This window comes from Podarcis cretensis, assembly GCF_951804945.1.
Source record: "Podarcis cretensis genome assembly, chromosome: 12".
In the NCBI taxonomy this organism is placed as follows: domain Eukaryota; kingdom Metazoa; phylum Chordata; class Lepidosauria; order Squamata; family Lacertidae; genus Podarcis; species Podarcis cretensis.
Genome location: NC_137181.1, coordinates 11,314,271 through 11,337,155, shown reverse-complemented (window position 1 = coordinate 11,337,155; position 22,885 = coordinate 11,314,271). Strand labels below are relative to the sequence as shown.

Sequence of the window (22,885 nt, the reverse complement as noted above, 5' to 3'; positions counted from 1 at the left end):
ATTAAGTACTCAACCCGAGGTACCACTGTATTTACTGTTATTCTTGATTTACCAGTACCACCTATTCCACACCCTAAGCCACACACAATTTGCAAATTTTCCACACTAAATGGAATATGGGAGAAGCTGACATTGAGTTGTGCTGTAGCAGCCATTTGAGTGCTCAGCCTCTTTGCCCTGCTAATGGAGTACAGTGGTACCTCGGGTTAAGAACTTAATTCATTCTGGAGGTCTGTTCTTAACCTGAAACTGTTTTTACTTGAAGCACCACTTTAGCTAATGGGGCCTCCTGCTGCCGCCGCGCCACCGGAGCATGATTTCTGTTCTCATCCTGAAGCAAGGTTCTTAACCTGAGGTAATATTTCTGGGTTTGCGGAGTCTGTAACCTGAAGCGTATGTAACCTGAAGCCTATGTAACCCGAGGTACCACTGTATTAGCTCTGGATATGCTGCAGTAATGCGTTGGTGTGAGTGTTTCAAGCCTTATTTGGTACCTCAGACTGATAAGATCCCTGCCTCCTCCATATGACAGTCCTAACATAAATGAACTGTTGCAGTGATTCCAGTTTAACATCTGAGATGCTGATGTGAGCCTTCATAAAGCATATCAAGTTGGAAGAGGGACGAGCATCCCTCTTTCAGCTCTTTTCAAGCGGAAGGGTGGAATAACCACTCTCATCACCTTGTGATGAAGGGAGCAGTAAGCAAGGGAGGCCCATCAGGTTTCACGAGCACCAGAGGGAAGTCCTCAAGGAATGTCTTCTGTACTCATGACTACAATGTTGCAGCCCCAATCTTAAACAATGAATAATAAAGTTCTAAAGCCAAGCGAGACCAACCCCCTGTGCCCTATTGTGTGCCATTCACCCATAATTGAAAATATTAGCTTCAGACAGGGAGAGAAAAAGTTTCATTTTAGTCCATCTTCCCCCTGCCCAGACACCCCCCCCCAAAAAAAAAAAAAACTAGGCTGGAACAAGAGTTAACAAATCAGGCACTCAGAATAAGAACCAAAGAATTTAAAAACCAGGGAGTTGTCTGTGTGAAAAGCAAATCCCAGTAATGATTAGCAATTGTGCTTTTGGCAAAGAGGCCGGGTAGGGTTTTTTTTTGTTTTTTTGTTAAGCTATCCTTAATGCTGCTGACAGTTTTTGTAATGCTTCTTAAAGAGAAGGCAGAAGAAATTGCCTGGCATAACTGACATCCTGAGAAAGGAATTAATCTCTCTCCGCACAAAGGCAAAAGTTGACCATATATACTTTTTTATAATATTTATTTTTCATGGGTTTTTCCTTGTACCCCAACATTTCCATTCTTGTTTTAGTGATGGGTGGAAGATCTTCACCTTTGTTATGAACTATCCTTGCATGTCCCAAGATACATTGGAGACCTCATAGCAAGCATGAGGAATCTGTGGCTCTCCATGTGATGGTCTTGAACTATCATCATCTTGGACTAGTAGTCCAGTGACATCTGCAGGGTCACTATATTTGGGCTCAGAGAGGCTGTGGGAAATTGCCTTGGAGCAACCAATTCACAACTCTCAAAATGTGCCACGTTGTACTCCAGACCCAGAATAAAGCAAATCGGCTTCTGTCTTGCGCCTGGCTTTTTCACAAGCTCTGCAGGTGTGCCCCTAAAAATACAACGGCCACAAATTATTCCCCCAAGGTTCTAATCTCAACACAGAAGAAATACAGTATGGCGTGGGCAGATCTAGAGATCTCTAACATTCTTAGGGCCAGCCCAATTACCATGCAAATTCTGGGATTTTTGCAGAAGGGGGAAAATGGTAAGATCTTTGATACGGGTTAAGAACATGTCTGGCTCCTGAGTTATAGACTGGTGACTGGGAGTGGCCGCCGAGACCACATAACACCGGTCTTGAAAGACCTACATTGGCTCCCAGTATGTTTCTGAAGCCAATTCAAAGTGTTGGTGCTGACCTTTAAAGCCCTAAATTGCCTTGGCCCAGTATACGTGAAGGAGCGTCTCTACCCCCATCGTTCAGCCTGGACGCTGAGGTCCAGCGCCGAGGGCCTTCTAGCAGTTCCCTCCCTCCGAAAAGCAAAGTTACAGGGAACCAGGCAGAGGGCCTTCTTGGTAGTAGTGCCCGCCCTGTGGAACACCCTCCCATCAGCTGTCAACGAAATACCCAACTATCTGACTTTTAGAAGACATCTGAAGGCAGTCCTGTTTAGGGAAGTTTTTAATGACTGATGTTTTGATGTATTTTTAATCTTTTGTTGGAAACTGCCCCAAGTAGCTAGGGAAACCCAGCCAGATGGGCGGGGTATAAATACTATTATTATTATTATTATTATTATTATTATTATTATTATTAAAGGTAAAGGTACCCTTGACCATTAGGTCCCAGTCGCGGATGACTCTGGGGTTGTGGCGCTCATCTCACTCTATAGGCCGAGGGAGCCGGCGTTTGTCCGGAGACAGCTTCCGGGTCATGTGACCAGCATGACTAATCTGCTTCTGGCGAACCAGAGCAGCGCACAGAAACACTGTTTACCTTCCCGCCGAACCTTTTTATCTATTTGCACTTTGACATGCTTTCGAACTGCTAGGTTGGCAGGAGCAGGGACTGAGCAATGGGAGCTCGCCCCATCGCGGGCATTCAAACCGCCAACCTTCTGATCGGCAAGCCCTAGGCTCTGTGGTTTAGACCCGCATCCCATTATAATAATTATTATTAATTGATTGTAATTTAACAAATAGCAGGGTTTGGGGAGCCAGGGTTTGATTGATACCGTGGCATGCAGCGAGGGGGGAATTTAACTCTTCTCATGGCCCCGATTCAGATTGGTCCGTGGCTGCTGTTTTTTGCCCTGGGAAGAAAGCTGCTGTTGGCACTAAGACTCATTACTCCTGCAATTACATTAAAGGCCACCAGATCCAAGCTTTGCTGAGCACAATAAAACTCAGGGAAACTTCTGGCGGAAAGGCTGAGAAATCTGTCACAGCTTGTTAAGAAGCTGCTTATCAGTGCCAGGCCTAATTAGGGTAACTACAGATCAAGCAATTAAGCTGCGGCGTTCCTCCCACCCACAAGGCATGTACTTTCATAGAGCAGGTGCCATGTAGGTGTCTGCAGGTACCATTATTCTTCCTCCCAAAGGAGCACAGGGCGCTAAACAACAGAAGGATAAAGAAATAACAGTATAGAATCATAGAGCTGGAAGGGACCCCGACGGTCCTCTAGTCCAACCCCTTGCAGTGCAGGAATGTGCAACTGCCCCATACAGGGATTGAACCTGAAACCTTGGCGTTATCAACACTATGCGCTAACCAGCTGAGCCGTCCCGTTAAAAACCAACCCCTGTACAGATGCAGATTAGGAAATAGCTCCACTAGAATTCTTGTTGGAAGAGGAGTGTCTTCAGTAGGTACCAAAAAGACAACAGAGACAGTCTGATATTCAAGGGCAGGGATTTCCAAAGGGTAGGGGCCACGCCAGTAAAGTCCCAGTTCCTATATCATGCAGAATGGAACTCTTGATAAGATGGCAGCTGCAAATCACAACAACCCAAAATATGTGGCTGCTTTGTTTATTTATTTTGTGCAAGTTGGGTGCGGCAGAAGAGCAAGATCAAACAACGACAACCACCCCATAATAAATAACAACAATGCTTGAATTTTTGGAGGTTACATAATAATGTAATAGTTTCCTGAGTCGCTGGAAGAGGCGCCCATTAGTAAGCTAGCCTCTCAAGCCAATTTTGTTTCAGAGCCTAAAAATAGGGAAGGGAAGCAAGGAATTCTGGTGGATGGCGGAACACTCTGACCGCTGCGACCCAAAATAAAGGCCAGCGGAAAGTTCCTAATCCACATTGCGCTCCCTGTCCCTGTTGCGGGTCTTGTTACATCTCCGAATACACTGAAAGGGGAGGAAAAACACAGGCTCAAGATTTTTAATATCGGGGCACAGCAGGCGGTAAAGAGTGCATGCCTGTTGCCTACTGCTGCCCCAGCTGGGTCTCTTATCTTTGGCCAATCGGACTGTGCTATAGGTATTGTTTTGGCCCTAATCCCTTCTGCACAGTGTTTGTGTTTTGAAGAAAATCAAATTCAGTCTTGCAGGCTTTTGCTCTTGTGCCGCCTCAGCAGAAAGGAAGATGATGGGTGTGTTGGTGCAGGAAGGCTATAAAAGGAGGGGTGAGCAGTCAGTGACGGTAGGAGGCTCCAGAGAAAGGTGTAAGTTTGCTTTTTTCTCTCTTGGAACCATTCAATCCTCTTTCTGCCTAATGAAGGGTCCAGGAAGGATAGACTAAGGTTTGAAGTAGGAGTGGGAGTTATGAAGTGCCTGGCAGTCTCAGTTTGAAAGTGCGCGGAGAGCTTACATAGAATGATATTGTTGAAAGTAATCAACATTATAAGTAGACTCGGAATCTTACTGTGAACACACCATTTGGGTTGGTATATTACAGAATTTGCCATGGGAAATCTCAATTCATCCTCATCAATGAGATTTCCCATGAAGATGATTGCGGCAAGTTTTACTGCATACCCATTGACGCATCAACTGTGCACCTGATTTGTACCCCTCAAGTCTTTCCCCCAAGACTCTTGCTTTTATAAGAAAGGCAGATCTGTAGTGTGGGTTTGTCCTTCAGTTCTTAATAGATCTTGTCCATTGGTATGTGGCCTCATGGGGCATGGAAGCTCTGAATGATTGAATTCAGGGTGGCTGAGATGGCTGAAAATGGCTGAGGCTTACCAGTCACAAAATGGCGGCAGGTGGAAGGAGAGTTTGGCATTTACTGACATTGTTTCCTTCCGACACTGAATCCATTTTTGGAAATTGCTGAATTCTCTGTCACAGATTAGATTAGATTAGATAAATTTATTGTCATTGTCCGTATATACACAGTATACACAACAACGAAAATCAAACACCCAAGACCGGATTCACATACACATTTGCACGTATCTCCAACACTCTCATCCTATTCAGACATAATCTATTAAAACATACATAATCCAGAATATAACACAACCTATTAGAAGCATAGCATAACCTAAAACCTATTTCATTCCTTACTACTCACTGCTTGCTATCTCTTACAACTGGCCCTGAGATCATTGTTTAGTGCAATCAGAGCTCTTGGATAGAAACTATTCAGAAGGCGTGTGGTTCGTGTTTTCATTGTCCTATATCTTCTGCCCGAAGGCAACAGTTCAAAGAGGTTGTGAGCAGGATGGGTGGGATCTCTCAGGATATTGTGTGCCTTCTTCAAGCTGCGAGACGTGAAGATCTCATCCAGGGTTGGTAGTTGGAGCCCAATAACATTCTGGGCAATTTTAATTATTCTCTGTAAGGCTTTTTTATCCATTCCAGAGCTGCTCCCATACCACGATAATATACTATAGGTTAAGACACTCTCAATGGTACTATGATAATAGGACAGAAGTAGGTGCTGAGATAGATTCAATCCTCTGAGCATTCTCAGGAAATACAACCTCCCCTGTACCTTCCTCACAACCATATTAATATTTGCAGTCCATGAGAGGTCCTCAGAGATGTAAGTGCCCAGGTATTTAAAACTACCAACCCTCTCCACCTCCTCGCCATTTATGTGCAATGGTAAAAATACACTTTTCTTTCGCCTAAAATCAATTATGAGTTCTTTGGTTTTTTTGGTGTTAAGCATAAGATTATTTTCTTTACACCATTGAATTAACCCCTGTACTTCTTTCCTATAAGCAGCCTCATCATTCTCACTAATGAGCCCCACCACTGTTGTATCATCCGCAAATTTGATGATTTTGTTGGACTTATACAGTGGGGTGCAGTCAAATGTGTACAGGGAATAGAGGAAGGGGCTTAACACACACCCCTGAGGGGCTCCTGTGCTTAATACTAGAGTAGAAGAGTGGTAAGGTCCCATTCTCACTGTCTGCGGCCTATCGGTCAGGAAATTCCTTACCCACAAGCAGATCTTCTGATGTATACCCAAATTGGTCATTTTAAGGAATAACCTGTCTGGTAGAATTGTATTAAAGGCAGAACTGTAGTCCACAAACAACAGCCTTGCGTAGGTTCCCTGTCGTTCTAGATGACTCAGTACAGTATGGACAGCGATGGAAATAGCATCATCAGTAGATCTATTCCTTCTGTATGCAAACTGGAACGGATCTAGAGTGGATGGAAGACCAGCCTTAATATAATCTAGCACCAATCTCTCAAAGCATTTCATAACGACAGATGTTAGGGCTATTGGTCTGTAGTCATTGAGAGATACCACCACTGACTGTTTAGGGACTGGCACTATAATCGATGTCTTCAGGCAGGTAGGGACAGAACCCTGCAACAGAGATAGATTAAAAATGTCCGTAAATACACCAGCTAATTCTGCAGCACAGTCCCTAATAACTCGTCCCATAATTCCATCCGGTCCAGCTGCCTTCCTAATATTAATGCTCCGAAAAGCACGTTGTACGTCGGAGGTCTGTAATAAAAGTGGTTGTTTATCAGTAATAGTTCCTGATGGTGTGCTGGTAGCCAATGCTGTAGTGACGGTGGTTCCAGTTCCCACCTCAAAACGACTGAAGAATTGATTCAGCTGATCAGCCAGGTGCGCACTGCTGTTAGCCAGTTCGTTTTTAATATTTTGCCCTGTAATTTGTCGCAGGCCTTGCCATACACGACGAGGGTCGGAGCTCTCAAAATGCTTTTCGATCCTCCGGCAGTACATGGCTTTAGCATCCCTGATGCCCTTTTTCAGTTTGGCTCTAGCTTCTCTATACTGTTGCGCATCGCCAGAGTGAAAAGCAGCATTCCTTGCCTTTAGCAGAAGATACACATCCCTGTTTAGCCAGGGCTTGTTGTTAGGAAACACCCGTATTTGTTTGGTGGTAGTAACGACATCAATGCAGCTTTTGACATAGAACAGTACTATTGAAGCGTATGTGTCCACATTATTCTCCACAAAAAGTGACCATTCAGTGTTCCGAAAGCAATCTTGAAGTTGCTCGGGTGCACCTGCTGGCCACACTCGTATCTGTTTTCTTTGTGGTGAGGTTCCATAGCTTAGCTTTTCTGACACGAAGTACAGGAATTTGCTCCAGAGGTATTGTGGCAGCCTCCCTGTTTTAGGCAGAATTTGCTGATCCAGACTCTCCAAGCAATGAAGGCCTTTCCTTTTTAATTTGCCCCTACCCACACCAGTCCCTGTTAATTCTTCTCCCAGTTCCTTTCACATCCAACTTGGACCTTCTTCCCCTGCCTCCAACCTGCAAGGTCCTCTACTCCTCCTCTCAGGTCCTTTTCATTCACATCTTCCTGCTGCAACGGCTCTCCTCTCTTCTCCCCTTCCTTTATATTCCCAGTTTGTTTTGTAATAGGATTGCCATATTTCAACAAGTGAAAGTCCAGACACAAAAGTTGTTGAGCTTTTTGAGCTATTTTTAATGACGTTCACCAAAATCTACACTTCCGACATGGGCTGCCATATGTCCGCATTTTCCCAGAAATCTCAGCAATTTCCACCTGGAGACTGCTAACAAGGACCGAATACCAAAAAATTCCAGACGTATGGCAACACCTCCTCTGGCCACCCCCCTCCCCAGAAGGGAGACCTTCAATTGCTCATGCACCCCACCTCCCAAAAAACTTATTTACTCAACCTTTACTCAAAATGCCAGAAGCTGCTGGTGTTGGCATTGGTTGAACTGGGGTGGCTATAGGGCAGGGCAGGCAAGGAAGGAGGCACTGCGCAGGCTGCAGCAAATGAGACCCACCTAAAAGTGATCCTTTGTGGGATATCTTTGGAAGAAGAAAAGGCTATACAAATTCAGAGTGGAGTCCCTAAGATGGTTGGATAATGCCTTGTATGCCTCCTTCCAGCAACTCCTTCAGCCAAGCTGGTGCCAAACACATTGGTCTGCTTTCCTTTGGACCACATCAGCGAGGCTGAGGGGGGGGGGGGCTTGTCGTCTGGGCGGCCCAGGACCTCCATACTTGCTGCCCAAGCTGGCACCTCCACTTTGGTGCTGCTAATGTAGAGGCTTAACTCCACCCCCAGAGGTGCACTCCATTGTCTCTTGAGACAGATGCCAACAACAAAAGTGGTCGAAGGCCCAGAGTTGAGAAACTCTGCTTTAATCCACACATACTATCTCCCACCTCATTCCAAGTAGCGAACAAACAAACATGCTTAAGCAGAGAATGTGGATTGGAGCAATACTTCCTATTTGTGTCTCTTTAAGATGCAGGTTTTTAATATTTAATACACCAGTCACACTCTTCTGATTTGAGTGCCATAGACGTGCCATGTCTTCATTGCTGGCTGCCGAGAAAACATTGGGTTCCTCCCCCCACAAAAGCATATTGCTCTCATTTTAAAATTGCAACGCGTTCCCCATTTTGCCAGACAGCCCAGAGGTTTGACAACTTACCCAACAGAATCCTGCCTCTTGATTAGCTCCGATCATAAATCCTCCTTTGCTCCTATCACAACCAGCAGCTTTCTAAGCTGGGCTAGTGATGCGTTTAATTCCTCTTTTCAAAGCAGGTAATCTGCGGTTCATAACTGGTTGAAAAGCCAAGAAGAAGAAAAAGACTGCTCTTCATCCAGACGAGAGCAGGACTGTGTGCACTGTGAAGAGAGACTTGGCAAAAGCTACAGCCTCCGCCACCCTTTTGACTGCAGTTTGGGGGTCTCCTGGGTTCAGCGCTGTCGCTTGAGGCTTAGGTGGCCTCGGTGGCCAAAGAGCGCCTTTTTCCAGCTACAGCTGGTTCACCAGGTACGACCCCTTTTGGGCAGAGATGACTTGGCCTCAGAGCCCGGGGACTGGTGGTGGGACAACAATGAGTGGTCAGAGGGAGAATAGGAAACAGACTGGGAGCCGGAGGTGTCAGAAGATGAAGAGGCAACAGGGTTTAGTGAGCAGGAAGATTCTGCAGCAGAGAGCAATCCAGAATCAGGGGCAGAAGCGGAGGCTGGGAAGGAGGGGGATCAAGGCGCAGAGATGAAGCAGGCTGTTGAAGAAGCCAAGGGGTCTCCACCGTCTGCTAAGACCAGCTCCCCTACCAGAAGAACCAGAAGAGGTATGAAGAGGGTGGAATAATGACAAACAAGGTATTGGAGTCTCAGATTGCGTGGGATAGACCTGGGGGAGAGGAACTAGGCCTGGCCTCCTGAGCAGTTTTTTTCTTTGAATAAAGAGTTAACTTCACTGTGAATTATTTCTGACAGGCACGGCTCTGTCAGATAATGGTCAGCTGAGCAGTTTTGTACACTCATGATCTCTGTAGCACCTTTCCCGCCACCTCTCCAATCTGGGTATGGCAGCTGACACCCATCTTTCTAAGCCAGGTAGCCAGAAGAGCACCAACATTTTAGCTCTGACCCTGGTGCCAACATGGATGATCTTCAGGCCTGGTGCAGATCTGCCAGTTTCTGATCTCTCTGTTTAACAGCTAATGCCCACCAGCCATCAGGTTGAGGATCATTATCACGCTCTTGCTTATTTTGCAATTTTGGGAGTGGAAAATAAACAATGGGGGGGAAGATCCAGCTCGTGGTGTTGCTCTTAGCACCACTGGTGTTATCTGAACTCTTAGAATAACAGAGGAGCCCAAGCTGGTTGCGGAAGCAAATCCTTTGCTTTATTATGATTGAAATCCTTCTCTTTTCTCTCTCTCCCCTGTATACTTTCTCCTGACTCATGCCATCATTTTTGTGCTTTGAGATTTGGGCCGCAAGGCTTCAGGGCAGGGGGTTGTTGCCTTGTCAATAAAGCAGCTTCCTTTCTACAACCTCTGGGCTGGCTTGACATGAACTCCTCTTGTTATCAAGAGAACATACGTAGGAAGAGCACTGAGGTGGCAGCAGGGGGGATAGTTTTCTATGCTTTTAAGTTAAGCCATCCTCCTGTGAGGGCAGCTGAAAAGCTCTAGGTCAAAATAGGATAGTGTTCTGTTTGGGATTAGAACAGCACTTGGGTCGGTGTTCCACCTGAATCAACACCCTATGGAACAATCATAACATCAGTGTAGCACAATAGCATTACAAAAATTGCTCAGGCTTCTAATAATAAATAAATAGCCCCAGGAACTTAACAAAACATACGCAATGAACATTCTACTCTATTGTCTGAAATTACATGACAGCATTTAAATAGTGCTTGAATAGCAATGTTTGAAGTATTCAATGTGCATTGTCTCAATAATCCTTACCACAACCCTTAAAGGGTATGAAGAGATAAATTTCTCTCTCTTGTAATACTAGAGGCTGGGATCGCCCAGCGAAATTGATTGGAAAGACAAAATGAAGTTCTTCATGCAGCACATAATAACTTTTGGAACCTATTGCCAATTAGAAGGTCGGCAGTTTGAATCCCTGCAACGGGGTGAGCTCCCGTTGTTTGGTCCCTGCTCCTGCCCACCTAGCAGTTCGATAGCATGTCAAAGTGCAAGTAGATAAATAGATACCACTCCAGTGGGAAGGTAAATGGTGTTTCCGTGCGCTGCTCTGGTTCACCAGAAGTGGCTTAGTCATGCTGGCCACATGACCCAGAAGCTGTCTGCGGACAAATGCCGGCTCCCTCAGCCTGTAAAGCGAGATGAGCACCACAACCCCAGAGTCGTCCACGACTGAACCTAACGGTCAGGGGTCCCTTTACCTTTACCTAGCCATGACAGCTTAATTGGAAGTCCAGATTCAGAGGGAATATTCCTCTAAACACCAGCTGCCTGGGCTGGAGGGAGATTTACAAGGCAGAACTGTTGCCTTCATCTCCTGTTTGTTGTCTTCCCAGAGGCAATTGGCTGTCCGCCTTTGGAAACTGTGCACTGGGCTAGATGGGTCTTTAGTCCGGCCCAACAGGGCCTTTTTCATGTCTGTACATAAGCATACTTAGATTTATAGCCTTAGTGTAATTATTTCCCCAATGTTCTAGTTTCCACACTCTTGGAACTTTTTACATAGGAGGGTGAAAACCAAACAGTCTATCTGCATTCTGAAATAATAATTCTGAATTCACCTCATTCGGCATAACATGTGGAATGGCTTTTTCAGTACCACCGAAGGTGTGCTTGCATTACTGCCTTAGAATGCAGTGAGATGCGTTTCACAGTTTTTTCTCCCCTAGCTGTTCACATCAGTGTGGCATCAGTCAGATTCTCTTGGGCAAGATGGCTTTATCTGATTCCAAGGTATTTACACAGTGGCTGCTTCCAAGCCTCTCTCATGGTTTACTTCTCCAGGCTTACTCAGTAGCAAACCCCACTGGGTTTCTCGGTGCAGGCAGTCTAGGTTGACCTTTGGCGTATGATGGGAGTTAAATCTGTTGAGGGTTTGGACTGCATGGTCTCTCAGATGCCTCTTAGCTATCGCAGTTCTGTGATGCTTTTAGATCAGCTCATAAGAAAGAAAGAAAATGCTTGAAATAGAGATGGATATTTTCTTCCCAGGCTTTGAAGGATGATTTAGGCCTTTGCTGCTCTTGAAAACTAAACCCAGAGTCAGGGCAAATGTGCAACTCTGTCTGCCAAAAAAATAAAATAAAATATGCACCTCTTGCCAAAAGTGCTTAGACCAACCTTTGAGCAACCTCTCCTGGGTTCACACACTGCAGTAACAGTGGGGTGGAAAATCGGAATGACCAAATACCCACACCAACACCTTTATAATCCTGTTAGAAGGAACAGCCCTTTTATTCCCAAGCTTTGGCTGACCCTAGCCTGTTCGTTCTCATGGCCCTAGCAGTCTGCTTGTTTCAAACATTTTGGCCAGGGGTGTAGCCCTGGGCACATATTTTTGAGGGGGCATGAGGCAGGCACCCCTACCCCTCCAGCGTGGCCGGGCCCAGAATAACTCTCTCAGCATCAGAGGCAGCAGTGTGCCCCTGTTTGGCTCTGGTGTGGGGCAGAGTCAGCAGTGAAGGCCAGGGTGCTATGATGGACTCATTCACCCTCCACCCCTTGTCCCCCCCCCCCAGCACCTGTGCACACTTGCCCAGGTGTCGTGAGCTCACGCAGTGCCGCTGCTTTCAACCATTTGCGTTAGGAAGCATACAGCGTTAGGTTTCCTCTTTCTCTGTTCTGAGATATATTCTGCAGTTTTGAAAGGTTCAGCCTGCCATCTTGATTCAAAATATTGTCCAGTTGTATCCAAACATAAAGCCTGCTCCTTGATCTCAGGAACAATCATGCAAAAATTGGTTATGATCTTTTAAGAGGGGTCCAGATGCACAGCAAACAATAAACTTTCATATACATATATACACATACACATACACATAAAGGTAAAGGTAAAGGTACCCCTGCCCATACGGGCCAGTCTTGACAGACTCTGGGGTTGTGCGCCCATCTCACTTAAGAGGCCAGGGGCCAGCGCTGTCCGGAGACATTTCCGGGTCACGTGGCCAGCGTGACATCGCTGCTCTGGCGAGCCAGAGCCGCACACGGAAACGCCGTTTACCTTCCCGCTGGTAAGCGGTCCCTATTTATCTACTTGCACCCGGAGGTGCTTTCGAACTGCTAGGTTGGCAGGCGCTGTGACCGAGCATACACATACACATACACATACACATACACATATACATATACATATACATATACATATACATATACATATACATAAACATATACATATACATATACATATACATAGGTATATGAGAGAGAGGGAGAGAAGGTTTGCTGTTTGGATATATATATTCTTTGGCGATCACTCGTAGCCGAGTAAGATTGTCTTCCATAAACATGGTTTTAACAATGAGTCCGTAAGTGACTGTGGAGGCCAATTCTGGATCCACACGTCCTTAAACAGTGGGGATATTGGTTTCTTGGGCGGGAGTTGATCACGGTGTGGATTTGTCAAGCGTGCCTTCCTCTTAGCACGTTTCACCCTTGCGTCCTCTATCCACACAACAGCGTCTGGATGTCTATTACATATTTATCTACATAGGTGACGTACCCTTTTAATACATAAGCAAAACCGGTATTTAAATATCTGGCGCCTTCAGTCTTCCCTCACTCAAATACCACATACATTTTGTTGTTGTTGTTCATCCAGGACGTAGCCCAGCTACAAATAAGCATTTTTAAGTTGAACTGATTTCAGTGGGGAATACACAGATGGGAATTACATGTTTGAGCCACTGCGCAGCAAGGACCAAAAGCAAAAGCTCTGCACCACCTTCACCTCTCTGTTAAATTTAGTAAGGCACACAGGATGTGAGACAAAGGTGTCTGTTAATGTGCCTTAACTATTACATACTCATCAACTGCACCGCCCTGATCACAGGTTGTACTTTCTTCAGGCATGGTGCCCAAAACCATGCATGTTGGGGTGTCAGCCAAGATTGCTGCTCTGGAAAAAAGCTTATAGTGGGGTCCAACAAATTTGTCTTTCCATCTCAGTGCTTCCCTCCCCAAATTTGTACTGTAACGTTGGCCTGTCTAACAGACTTATTGAAAGAATTCCTGAAGAAAATCATGCGGCACACTTTGACTACTACTCAAAACATATATGGAGACAATAGGATGTCTTTGTAAACTGCACAGCTCCTTAATGATGTAACTAATATGCAATTTTTATATATATAAAAAACCAGCCCTTGAAAGCACCCTTAATATAGAGTAATTGTGGAAGGAGTTTTATATTTTATCTCTGCATTACAAGGTTGCTTTTAAAAGCCTGAACGTTGTGAGCAGTGTGTCACTTTATGGGAACATTGATATTTAAGCCATTTGTCCTTAAACCTCCATTTAAAAATTATTGGAGTGTACAGTTGCAAATACATTGAGTGTGGTTTTGCACATGCATGTGGAGACTCCGTCCAGGGTGCTTCAGCTGCTCAGGTTTCCAAGAAGCGACTTAACTTGCCTGTCAGGAAACTGACGGCACCTCATTCCCCATGCGCTGGCTTGTTGCTTCTGTCCCGGAGGGGTTGGACACGGCTGAGGTTATCAGCAGGCAGCCCTACTAAAGAGACCTAGGCGACATGAATCAAAATAGTTGAGTGATGTCATAATGGGAATGTGCTCTGGCCAATTGGTGCCAGGAATTGTCTGCTCTGGGGTGGTTTCCTTTTACAGTCTTTTTTAAAGAGACATCACGCCGAACTGCACATGGCAATTACCTCCCAGGGATCTCGTGCCTACTTAGCATGTTCGGTGTTTTATTTAAAAAGAGGCAAACGGCTTATCATCCGGCCACAACCCCTTTCTGCCGAAGCCGATCTGCTGGGGGAAATCCCAGCCTCCGAGCTTCTTTTCTCCTTTTTCCCTCCTTAAGGAGAGAAGCGCCGCTGTTGCAAGCTGGACTGGGGTTTTCAGCTGCTCCTGATATCAACAGATGTCGGCAGCGCACATCTATTTACTGTGCATTGGGAAGATATAATTCTCCAGCTCCTCTGACTGCAGCTTCCCATTGAAAGTTGCAGAAAGTTTGTGGGCTCAGGGAGAAGGTTTTTAACTTGTTTTGATTAGCGCACCTGCTGGTTCACTGGGTTTATTCCCCCCCCCCAGCACCTCTCTGGATTTATTTTATTTTTTGCTTGCTTCTCGGACTCTTTGTTGACAAGTTCAGTTGACGCGTTCTCCCTGCTTCGCTCCACCTGTGGGACACATTTGCTTCTGGACAGACGGGTATGACTGACGGCTGGTGGTGTCTGTGCCTGTTGTAGCCCATGAAGCGATTTGGCAGCCTGAGAGGAAGCAAGAAGCGAAAGGATCAAGGCAGGAGCTCCGAGAGGCGCAAATCTGAACCCCATGGCCTTCTAGGTAGGCAAATGCTGTCACTTGCACCTTAAAAACCTTGGATGAACCCCACGAGTTGGCAGCAGCCAGGAGCTGTGGAGAGAGCAGCTTAATTCAATATCGATTCAGCGGTTTGAGTTTTGGGGGTGGCTGTTTAAATGCAGGTGCCTGGAAGAGATTTAAGCTGCTTTCTACATGCCAATAAGAGCAGTTCCTCTCTCAAAAGCAAACTAGCTTAGCCTCTCACATCTACCATCCCACTCCTAAATTTTGCTTTGCAGAATTTTAGATAAGAATCCTGAAAGGTGAATTTTCTGCCTTGTTGATAATTCTAAACTTTGGTTTGGAATTATGCGCAGGTAAAATACCAGGAGATTTCACAAGTGTCCTTTTCAGTTCTTGGAAAGCCAAGGCACATTATATGGCAGTCATCCTTCTCTGTACACCAGTGCTATAGGAGAAATTCAAGAGCTGTCCGATGATTGCTTAGTTATTTGTGCTTGACTTATCCCTTCGAAAGCCTCTTCTCGGTTTTCACTCTGTTTTATAGGATGACTTCATTGCAGGTATCCTGATATTATAGATACACGGAACTACAACAGGGACCGCAACAACATGTAGCAGCATAATGATAGGCTTATAAGATAGGTTTGTACTCCTGTACTTATTGTCAGTTGCAATTCTGCTGAAAATGCCTCCTCCTCATTATTACTGTTGTGTTTTAACTATTCTAAATTGCCTAAACATCACAATTGCCGTAGAGAGGTGAAAATGGCATCCACAGGCATTCAATCCCATAGCCACAGCACAAAAGGAAAATTCAATGCGGAGGGAAAAGGAAAGAAAGCACTGGAGCAGCTGCACCTTTCAGACTGATGTTTGGTGCATTTACTTCCCTTTTAAGGTGATCATTTCTTCACCATGGAATGCCCCCTGCATTTAGGATTCCTCTGTAAAACTAGTGAAGTTCTGGATGTATCTTACTGGAGGAATTCTAGTGTGATTCCAGCTTTCCAGCACCAGGGATTCTATACCAATGTGTCTGCTGAGGATATCTTTGATGCTGTAGTAGATATGCCTTTCCTTTCCTTTCCTCTGATCCAGTCCCTGTTCAAAAAGATGGTCCTTAAGCCATTTGAAACATCACCCAACTCCACTTCACCTTCGTTTTGTAGAGCAAGTTCTAAGCAGTCAGGGCAATATTGCTAGCTCCTGATAATCTTTGGCTGCTTCTGTTGCTGCTTCCTGATGCATATCACAGCCCAGCGGCACCTTTTTGTTGTTGTTGTTTAGTCGTTTAGTCGTGTCCGACTCTTCGTAACCCCATGGACAAGAGCACGCCAGGCACTTCTGTCTTCCACTGCCTCCCGTAGTTTGGCCAAACTCATGCTGGCAGCTTCGCGAACACTATCCAACCATCTCGTCCTCTGTCGTCCCCTTCTCCTTGTGCCCTCCATCTTTCCCAACATCAGGATCTTTTCCAAGGAGTCTTCTCTTCTCACGAGGTGGCCAAAGTATTGGAGCCTCAGCTTCACGATCTGTCCTTCCAGTGAGCACTCACAGCTGATTTCCTTCAGAATGGAGAGGTTTGATCTTCTTGCAGTCCATGAGACTCTCAAGAGTCTCCTCCAGCACCATAATTCAAAAGCATCAATTCTTCGGCGACCAGCCTTCTTTATGGTCCAGCTTTCATTTTCATACATCACTGCTTGGAAAACCATAGCTTTAACTATACGGACCTTTGTTGGCAAGGTGATGTCTCTGCTTTTTAAGATGCTGTCTAGGTTTGTCATTGCTTTTCTCCCAAGAAGCAGGCGTCTTTTAATTTTGTGGCTGCTGTCACCATCTGCAGTGATCATGGAGCCCAAGAAAGTAAAATCTCTCACTGCCCTTTTAGCAACCCATCTATTACCGAGGAATTCCACCAAGGATATATCTCTGATGTGCTCTCTGAATCTGCTGCCTCTGCAGCATCCTAAATGAAGGGTTGCAGGTGCCTTTTGGAGCTAACCTTGGCTGCAGGTCACAAGGCTGATGGAGAGAAACTGAAAAGCAGGCGCGTGTCATTGCATTTCCTAGAGAGTAGCTGCTGCTGAACTCCCAAAGAAAATCCCAGTTCCTTTTTTCAGAAGCAAGGTTCAACTTCGCACATACACCTGTGAAAAGCTGCTACGTAACTGTTTTTGTAATTTATTACGTTCCTTCATTGGAAGCTTATGGTTTGTTTGTTTTTAATGCCAAGGAAAGGAGGAGCAGAATACTATGCCGTTAACTCCTTGCCTTGCCACCCCACTCGGCTGTTTAACTCGCCTTGACTCCTTGTCAGCTGGTGCTCTCTGTCGCTCCTCCATGAAACTGATTGGCAGTAGATCTAGATCCAGAGCAGATGACAGAATCAACTTGATCAAGCCAAGCTTCCAGTAGAATTCACTGCCAGTAGAATAGGGCAGTGGCTGTTGGCTTTTAAAAGTGAATTAAAGCCATCCAGGATGTGTCTTATCAATGGCTATAAATGATCTCCATGTTGAGAGTCGGGCCACATACACACCATACATTTAACACACATGTAGAGAGCATGGCTTTCCCCAAAGAATCCTGGGAACTGTAGTTTGTTGTGGGTGCTGGGAATTATAGCTCTGTAAGGAGTGTACTAAGTTTCCGATTTTGGCGGCAGGCGGGAGGGTGGAGAACCATGTCTTTTAAATGTTTGGTGTAGATTATTTTACTGAATACCAGTTGCAGGGGAGCAAGAACAATCCTTCACGCTTTGCTTGGGGGCTGTGAAGACAATGACTTAGCCACTGTGGGAAGCAGAATGCCGGAGCAGATGGACCTTTTGTCTAACCCAGTAACAGTCTTCTTACAATTCCTATGATAAATTGGATTCACTGTGACCATTTTCAGGCCATGTTTGGCTTCCTACAGGATCCCTACTAAAGAATAGCATTCCACGGGGCACACTGACTCTACATTCCTATATTGGATTTGTCTCGATTTCTGCACTCGCTTACCTGCTAAGAAACTTTTGCCAGATGTCTGCTATGGAACCCTGGGAATATTGCAGAGGATTTTGTGGTGGGTGAATATCCTAGGAATGTGTCCTTTCGGACCTTTGTCATCATCCCATGAGGACTAAGCTGGACAAGATGTTGAGGGTCCCTACTTGGCTTGCCCACCTCTTTAAATTTCTTTACCACCACCCTGCCCCCCAAAGTTGCACTGAGGCTGTGTTTTTCTGAAGTAAATTTCCCCTCCAAAGCGAATTGAATGCAGATAATAGGGAAGATAGCAGCTTGAGGAGCACTGGTTATATCTGGGACATGATCTTTAGGATCCTCCCAAGGTTTGTCTTTATCATAGAATCGTAGAATTGCAGAGTTGAAAGGGACCTCGAGGGTCATCTGGTCCAACCCCCTGCAGTGCAGGAATCTTTTTGCCCAACATGGGGCTCAAACCCACAACCCTAAGATTAAGCGTCTCATGCTCTGCTGACGGAGCTGTCCCACAGATTCCCAAAGAGATCAGATCGTAAACATCATGTCTTATTGGGTGTTGAGTGTTACCCCAGAATGCTGCTGGGTCTCACACTGCAGGGGAAAATGGTACAGTGGTACCTCTGGTTACGTACTTAATTCATTCCAGAGGTCCGTTCTTAACCTGAAACTGTTCTTAACCTGAAGACCACTTTAGCTAATGGGGCCTCCTGCTGCCGCCGTGCCACCAGAGCACGATTTCTGTTCTCATCCTGAAGCAAAGTTCTTAACCTGAGGTACTATTTGTGAGTTAGCGGAGTCTGTAACCTGAAGTGTATGTAACCTGAAGCGTATGTAACCCAAGGTACCACTGGCAGGCTCAAAGGATCTTCTCTACCATTACTGATCGTCTCATGGAAGAATGCCTGGTGAGCTTCAAAGGAACCCTGTGGGTCCCCCAGAAGAAATCCACTGAACTATCTGCTACTTAACTTTATAAGACAGTGGTGTCCAAACATTTTTCAAAGAGGGCCAGATTTGATGAAGTGAAGGGCCGTGAAGGCCGACCAAAGGGCCGACCAAAGTTGTTAACGTTTTTTAAGGATTAAAGTTGTTGAGCTTTTTTATGATTTCACCCCAGGATATAAACTTCCACAGGGGCTGAGTAAGGCCCCTGAAATGGACATGCCTATTATAAGAGTTGCCCCTGGCTCCCCTTCGACTCTCAACATGGCCAGTTGTGTTTAAACAGGTCAGGTCCCTGTTGCTGTTTGTAAATGAGATTTCTTCTTCTTCTTCTTCTTCCAAGCAAGATGAGACTAATATCCCTGCCCTTTAAAGGACACCATCTGTTCAGGGATAGGTTGAATGACACATACGAAGAACGCAAGGTTAAAACGAGTTCCCCTCTGACGAACCCTGGAGGTGGCTCTCCTCTGAGCCCTGCAGCTGTGAAAACATCTGGCTCAGCACAACAGCAACTGGGGGAAGGCCCACTTGCTGGTGCTGGTGCCTGCTGACTCCAGCAAAGATCCAGCATCATCCACGCCCATCTGGAGCCTGTTTTAGTAATGGTTCTTTGGAAGGCAACCCAGATGTGGCTTTTCCCTGGGCCACCCAGGGCTCCAACGGTCTGGTCAAGCCCAGCTTGCTCCTGTGATTGGGCTTGTTCCAAGCTCAACCCAGATTGGCTAATTGCACTCACTGCAGCTCCCGCAGGATCAAAAGTTAACTGCATGGGTCTTCGCAATTGTAGTAGCACCATGCGCTCCTACAATTGGGTATCTAGCTAATAATGCCAGCTTCTTACCAGGGTGGAGAAATATGGGTGGGGTAAACTGATGGAATAAGCTCAGCTTGCGGACCTAACATATAGAATAAGTGATCAAGAAGAACATAGGTTTAAAGAAGATTGGAAAATATTTATTGAATATATGGAGGAAAATTGTGTTTATTTGAAAATGTAGGCAGCATTAAGATAAATCCAACAGCGTAAATAAGTTTTGAAGGGTGTAATAATGGAATATTGAATGGTTTAGTTTATTTAAAATATGAAGGTATTTATGTCGTGCAAAACGAATGATGGAAAGAGAGGAAGGGAAGTCATTGATATTTTAAGGTTGTCTAAGTGAATATTCTATGTAAAACAGAAATTGTGGGTGGGTGCAGAAATCTCTTGCTTTTGCACGGCTGGAACATGGCCTACTGTACAAAACTAAGAGTCACATCTGTTGTTTTGCCTGCTTTCGTCAAGTGGTCCCCAAGTGATTGCACATTAGGAAATGTGGCCCTTGGAATAGGGGTTATAATCCTATCCTGGATTCGCAGGCTCAAACAGAATTATGATGCATAATGATAAAGTATACAGGAAAATTCAGGTTACAGTCATCTGCGTTTCTTTTTTCATTGCGCAGCATTTAGGTTTGGTTTTGTCCTTTGCACGGAGTCTGCACAACTATTCCTTAAACTTTGAAGTCAGAATCTGTTACTGGGTGAAGAATCCAGAGTTCTCAGCTTGGTGTACTGGTTAGAGGGCCAGACTAAGGTTAGGGAAACCAGGGTCTATGTCACCACTCAGCCATGAATCTCCCTGGACAACCTTAGGTCAGTGGATCTCTCTTGGTCTTACATAGCTCACAGGGTTCTTGTGAGGATAAAATGGGTGAAATGAAGGAATAATAATAATAATAAAATGGTCCAGTAGCACTTTAGAGACCAACTAAGTTTGTACTATGGGACGCAGGTGGCGCTGTGGGTTATGAGCCTAGGACTTGCCGATCAGAGGGCTGGCGGTTCGAATCCCCGTGATGGGGTGAGCTCTCATTGCTCGGTCCCTGCTCCTGCCAACCTAGCAATTCAAAAGCACAACAAAGTGCAAGTAGATAAATAGGTACCGTTCCGGCGGGAAGGTAAACGGCGTTTCCATGTGCTGCTCTGGTTAGTCATGCTGGCCACATGACCCGGAAGCTGTACACCGGCTCCCTCAGCCTATAGAGCGAGATGAGCGCCGCAACCCCAGAGTCGGCCACGACTGGACCTAATGGTCAGGGGTCCCTTTACCTTTTAAGTTTGGACTGGGTATAAGCTTTTGTGTGCATGCACACTTCTTCAGATAACTGAGTGTACATTTTGAGCATCAACAGTGTCTAGAGAAATCTTTGAAGCTAGTGGGGGAGCTGTGTAGGATTTTGAGTGATTAAGAATTGAGTCTTTGGGCACTCTGTAGCTCCTTGCCCTCCCTCCGACTAGAGAAAAGGTGCCAATTAAACTGGGGAAACAGCTTGCAGAATCCAGCTTTCTGTAGTATATATTTTGGTTTACCTTGTCTGCAGCTGTTTGGCTTCAGCTGTATCCTGCTTTTCCGGCTCTTTTCCTGTGCTGCTTTCCACTGAAAGGCTTATCTTTGTGTACTTGGGGCATTCTCGGCCTGCACATGAAATTGCAGAAATCCCAACTTACCCTAGGGATGGGGTTGTGCCCGAGGAGCCTGGCTGTCCATCAGCAGCGCCCAGCATTGGGGGGGGGGGGGGGGACCACTACAGCCTCCATGCTGAGACACAAACACGGCTGCATTCAAATATTTGTTCGTCCGTACATTCGGGGCTGAGCGGTACAACTCGCAGCAACACCTGCGGAGCTCTTTCATTTATTAGCCATCCCCTCGCTCAGCCTGCTGAGTTGACGGCAATTTCAGAAAATGTGCGCTAGTGGCCAATCAATGCCAATTAATCTTGCATTGCAAACAACACTGGGGCTTGGATGCTGAGAGGCTTCTCAGCAGCTGGTTGCAGTTTGAAAGGAGAAGGTGTGATGGACTGCCATGTGGTTTGCGAAATCTCCTTTTCCCCTGGGGTTTGCTTCTAGGGATATCACATATTTCCCTCCCTCCCTGGGCGCCGTTACTGCACTTCTCTGAAGGTGCTTTGAATGTCAGGAGTATTTCTAGAACCGCAAAATGCCTGCCTAATCTTCAGTCCCTAATTTAGGACTTTTATCAGTCAAAGAGGACCCTAGGGGTGAACCTCGATTCCTACTAAAATTACATGCCAAAAGGCAAGCCATGGTTTTGGGTCCATTGCTGAGGGAAAAGCCAGATATGGCCCTCCAGTCCTCTTTATATGGCCCTTGGGACCCTCCTGGCACCACGCTCCTCCTTGGCCCTTCTCCACGCTCTCCTCCAGTTCTTTTGCCTGGCTGGAATACGTCCTTGGATAGTAGCAACATCTCTTACTTGCTTGAATGGAGAAGGGTCCATGTAGAAAGCTTTGCAAGAAAGCCACTTCCGACCTAAGGAGGTGGTGGTGTTGCGGGCTTCCCACCCCCAACACTCACACGGTGGCTGACTCCCAGCCCCGCGCCACCAGGGGAATCCTCTGCCACGTCATTCCCTGGCCAGCCAGGGCAAGCGTGGCAGAGAAGCGTCCTCTTTTGCCGCCGGTCAGCTGGGAAATTTCCCACCCACCCACCCTTCAAGGTTCTCTTTTGACCTTGCTATGGACTTTGGTTGGTCGCCGTTAAGGGGCCTGGTAGGAATTTTTCCACTTGGCAAATTGGCACCAGCCATTTGGCTTTTCCGCCTACCTCGTAGCAAATCGTCACAACTTCTACGGTTTGGCGGTTAGGCATTGGTATGGGTATTGTTATGTAGATGAATGGGGGGGAGCGCCATCACCTCTCCCAGATAGTGAAGGGTAGTCCGGTAAAGGACTTCGGGGGGCGTGGCCCTGTCCGAAGCCTATGGAGGCCAGGGCCCAAGGCACGCCCCCGAGCAGTGACCTGGGGGAGTGCCTAGTTGATGTGCATCAGCAGGGCTTCCCCTGCTGGTGTTAACCCTTCCCGGCCTCTCAGACAGACAGACTCAAGCCGGATAGTTGATTAGGACCAATGCCTAAGCCAATACCGCTAATCACCTGTAACTAATAAAGTTGTGGCCAATTTTAGCCCATTAACCTAAATAATGTTGTCCGGTGTCTTTATTTCTACTGGTGTGTGGGGGGGGGGGGAACTCTCCACGCAAAGAATGGCGAGTGATTATGGGGAGACAGGCTGAGCTATTAAAACTGCCCTCAAGGGCCCCCAATATTTTTACAATTTTGTTTTTGTTTTTTTTAATCCACCCATCATATTAAAGTAAGCAGATGCAAAAGGGTTTCTGGGCCTTGTGTAGAAGAGGGAGTTTTGGCAGGTGGAT

The 22,885-nt window shown here is 46.0% G+C and overlaps 1 protein-coding gene across 5 annotated transcripts in view; it reads left to right on the top strand.

Moving 5' to 3' along the window:
* Positions 1-22,885, top strand: part of PRKAG2 (protein kinase AMP-activated non-catalytic subunit gamma 2) — a 209,803-nt gene that overhangs the window by 85,205 nt on the left and 101,713 nt on the right. The window contains exon 1 of one of the 5 annotated variants that reach the window (XM_079946864.1): positions 14,173-14,746. The exons of the other annotated variants lie outside the window; for them this stretch is intronic. Within the exon in view, the coding sequence (XP_079802990.1) occupies positions 14,653-14,746 (94 nt within the window). The 5' untranslated portion in view covers positions 14,173-14,652. Of the gene's footprint in view, positions 1-14,172; positions 14,747-22,885 lie in introns of those variants that run through there. 5 annotated transcript variants of the gene reach the window in all.